Source organism: Meleagris gallopavo, chromosome 5 (assembly GCF_000146605.3).
Source record: "Meleagris gallopavo isolate NT-WF06-2002-E0010 breed Aviagen turkey brand Nicholas breeding stock chromosome 5, Turkey_5.1, whole genome shotgun sequence".
Taxonomy (NCBI): domain Eukaryota; kingdom Metazoa; phylum Chordata; class Aves; order Galliformes; family Phasianidae; genus Meleagris; species Meleagris gallopavo.
Genome location: NC_015015.2, coordinates 57,253,359 through 57,257,236, shown reverse-complemented (window position 1 = coordinate 57,257,236; position 3,878 = coordinate 57,253,359). Strand labels below are relative to the sequence as shown.

At 38.9% G+C, this 3,878-nt stretch overlaps 1 protein-coding gene across 2 annotated transcripts in view; it reads left to right on the top strand.

Moving 5' to 3' along the window:
* Positions 1-3,857, top strand: part of NIN (ninein) — a 47,957-nt gene extending 44,100 nt beyond the window's left edge. For both annotated transcript variants that reach the window (XM_031553754.1, XM_031553758.1), the window contains 2 exons: positions 1,810-1,923; positions 2,872-3,857. In XM_031553754.1, the coding sequence (XP_031409614.1) occupies positions 1,810-1,923; positions 2,872-3,081 (324 nt within the window). In that variant the 3' untranslated portion in view covers positions 3,082-3,857. The remainder of the gene's footprint in view (positions 1-1,809; positions 1,924-2,871) is intronic.
* The last annotated feature ends 21 nt before the right edge of the window (positions 3,858-3,878 follow it).

Here is a 3,878-nt window from a genome sequence, read left to right as displayed (position 1 = left end):
TATTTATGCTGCTTTTTTTTTTTTTTTGTATAAGATGCCTAAACTTTTATAATGGGGAAAGATGACATTTTTGATGTAAATGAAAAATAAATTTTTTTTAAACATAATGTCTCTTGTCTTAATAGCATCGCTAGCTTCAGCTTTATGAACAAGAATTAACAGGTTTTAGACAACACTGTTGAATTTCTTGTAATGAGGACCATGGATGGGGCCCTGGGCAGCCTGAGCTGGTGGTTGGAACTGGCTGGGCTTTAGGGTCCCTTCCAATCCAACCATGCTGTGGTTCTATCATATGACTTCTGGGAAAGATTCGCAGTAGAGGATATACTTGGATACGGAATACTCTGCTTCCCCAGGACGTGTTCATGCACATTTGAGACAAGAGTTTCCATAGTACTGAGGCATGCTATTGCTGTGACCATAAAGTAAAAATGGTAGTGGCAGAAAAGAGGAAAATGATCAGGCTTGTTTCTCAGATGCTGTTTCTTAGTGTTTTTCTTCTGTCTCCAAGTACTAGATTAAATGAGGTTTATTACTAATAGCTTGAGGTCGACAACCTCTTCTTTAAGGGTTATGTTTTTTTGCTTATCTTTCTAAAAGCTTGAGCTGGCTTCTCCCAGCAAGCACGAAATGTGAAACGAGGTAGAACGCTCTCAAATTATCTTTAAGCCAAAAATCAAGTTCACAGACACCAAGGCCACTAATTCTTAGCTTTCACTGAACCACTCCCTCAGGGCTCCAAGTATGATGGATAATACCCAACCATGGTCTTGAATTCCAATTAAATTACAGAAGATAACTGAAGATGACTTTCCAGCAAAACTACTAAACTACTTTTAGTAGTATGTTTTAAAAGCTGTAAACACACCCCAGCCAGAAGCACTTTAACTCTGCTTTGTGGATGACCCTAATGCTACATTTTTTGATGTCTTTATAAGCTAAGCAGTCATGCAAATCCATAATTAGACTTAGGAGTTTCTGGAGTTCCAACAAATAAAATCTTGAGCGGACTTTGAATCAGTCAATCCAACAGGATGTTTCTACAGTAGTTAAGGTGAACAACTGACTCCTCACAGTTCCCCGTGTTTCTGACTTATTTGGGAGACTTGCATTCAACTGTTGATGCAACAGGCATTCTCATAGAATCATGGAATCACCAAGGTTGGAAAATGCCTAGAAGATCATCCAGTCCCACCATCCACCTATCACCAATAGTTCTGACTAAACTGATAGCAGTGGTTTGTTTTGATTGTAGTTAGGTTACCCATTACCTCACTCAAAAAAAAATAACAAAAGCACATTGGATTATTCAGAAGGATTAGCTTTATACAGGATTGGGATAATAAGATGCTAATTTTAGGATATAATTGAATTTTGAAAGGCCTTTGGAATGAAGGGTTATGGTCAAAGTAACGAGTCAGTATGACCGCCTCTTTTTTTTTTTCTAAAATCAGTAAGATTTTGATTGGTATCATTTCCCCCCACTCAACAGATAAACATCAAAAGAATGAAGAAAGGAATCTATCCAGGTCCAGTTATCACAGTTGATACAGAACTTAGAATTTTATATTGATTTGTCTTATATAAAGTAATCTAACATATAACTTAGATTTAACGCCATGGATGTCCTTTAAGCGTTGCCATAACATTTTGCTTCCAAGAACTGTACATTAACTGTGTTGACTCTTTAAAATGAACACAAACGTGGAGTGGCAACGTTTTTTTCCTCTGCATGAAGTGAAAGGAAGAATAGCACTGAGTGTGACCTGATCTTTGTGAACAGATTCTCACGTGCCTGTTGCTTTCCAGGGGGGCCATGAACAGCTTCTAAAGATGATGGAAGAACGTATGATGGATGTTGAACAGAAACTGAGGCTCGTGAAGAGGCTTCTCCAAGATAAAGTAAATCAGCTGAAGGAACAAGTAAGCGTTCTTGCTCTTTTCCCCAAATCTTCCCTGTTGCTTCTGTAAAAAACTAAGCAGGCAAAAGCCACAACGTTGCTCTTGCTGAGAAGAAAGTTAAATTTTTCTTTGAGTTCTTCTTAGCCAACATATTTGCCCAAAACTTCAAGTCTGAATTAATCGCTCATTAATTCCCTAAAAGCTATGCATGTTTGGTATGCAGGCACACTTAAAGTCAGGAAACAAATGTAAAATTTGGGCCAAGTATTTTAGCTGGAGAAGCTGCTTACAAAGGACTAAGGAATTTTCTGAAGAATACAGGGATTACGGTACAAGAGCTGATTTTTCCACACCCCCTGACCCAACACATCCTTTGCTCGATAAGATTTTGGGGCTTCTGTTCTTGCTCTGGTCTGTCTTCTTTAGAAATTCTCAATAGGGTCTTTTGTACACTTAGGAAGGAGTGACACGATAGCACTGGGGAGAACTTCTGTCCTCTGTTGAGGTGCAGTTTCCCCTCTCATTTTAAGGAGAAGCTACACCAATGGGGTCTCATGCCAAATTGCTTCTCCAATGTAAATAGACAAACGTCGAGCTGCTTCCCCCCCTAATTTTATAGGGTGGTCCAAACCTCTGTGGAATGACCTTAGTGGGACCAATGAGCACGTGGAGCACACCTGTCCTTAGAGGGCAAGTGGAAAAGGGTCAGCTGAAGCACTCCAACATCTGCATGATATTTCAAGTTCCTTGCAAAGTCTTTCCAGTTTCAAAACATTCATAGCATCCATGATGATTCCATAAACGTATAGTTTCTAACACATGAGAACGGAGAATGAGAGGGCGGGTTGTCTTCCTTGGATACGTGGAAATGAAGGCTTTCAGCTATACCTCATATAATCATTTTGAAAAGCTTTTCATTTTTCTGTTGCTGTTTGTGTGCTGAGTAATAACGTTTCGCTCACGATTCAGCTTTCCAAGAACACCAAAGCAGACGCAGTGGTCAAGGATCTCTATGTTGAGAACGCTCAACTGCTGAAGGCTTTGGAGATGACGGAGCAGCGCCAGAAAACTGCTGAGAAGAAAAACTATTTACTAGAAGAAAAGATCGCCAACCTCAATAAGATCGTAAAGAACTTGGCATCCCCATCTTTCAGTTCAGCAGCTGAGTTAAGATCATAGCAAAGCCCTTAAGTACGCCACAATCCCGTGCACTTTACTGGAATTTTAATATTTCAGCTTTTCACTGCGTTGCCTTTTTGTATTGATGACTTTTAGTTAAGAGATGCCTCCAAGGGGATGGCAGAGCTAAATCCCAAGCAGACACTGCCTACAGAGATCCTTTTGTTTATTCCCAAACTATTTTTCTGCTCAGTTTTGTCTAAAAGTAATCTTTGCTATGTAAAAAAAAAACAAAAACAAAAAAAAAGTATGTTTTTCTAGGTTAACTTATTTTGATACTTTGGTTTTAATTTAAAACACGAATTCTGAATATACTGAATTGATTATTTCTATTTAGGTCGAAGCACAAATTGCTGGTATTGAACTAATGACTTTAAAACCCTTTTGGTTTTCTGGGATCCTTCTTGGTCCAAACCTAGTAATATTGATATAATCAGGCTCATCTGAGTTGGAAGGGACCTGTAGGTCATCTGCTCCAACTAGAACAGGGAACAGGGAGGGACATCTACAGTCTGAATACTGCTGATGGAATTGCTATTGAAAGCAAGACTTTCCTGGTGTTGTCTGTATCCTGCAGTATGTGTAAATCCTGTGTCCTGTAAAGCAATATGCTCCACTTCTGCATTAGGAATCTGGGTTATTCCTCATGGCTGTTTCTCCACAGAAGAAAAGCAGTCAAAAATGTGTAAATAGACTACTGCCTCCAACTGACATAACTGTATTTTATCTGGAGAAATGTCCCAGGTGGCAAATAAAGACTACTGCTTTTTTTTATTTTTTTTTTTAAGAAATTGTAC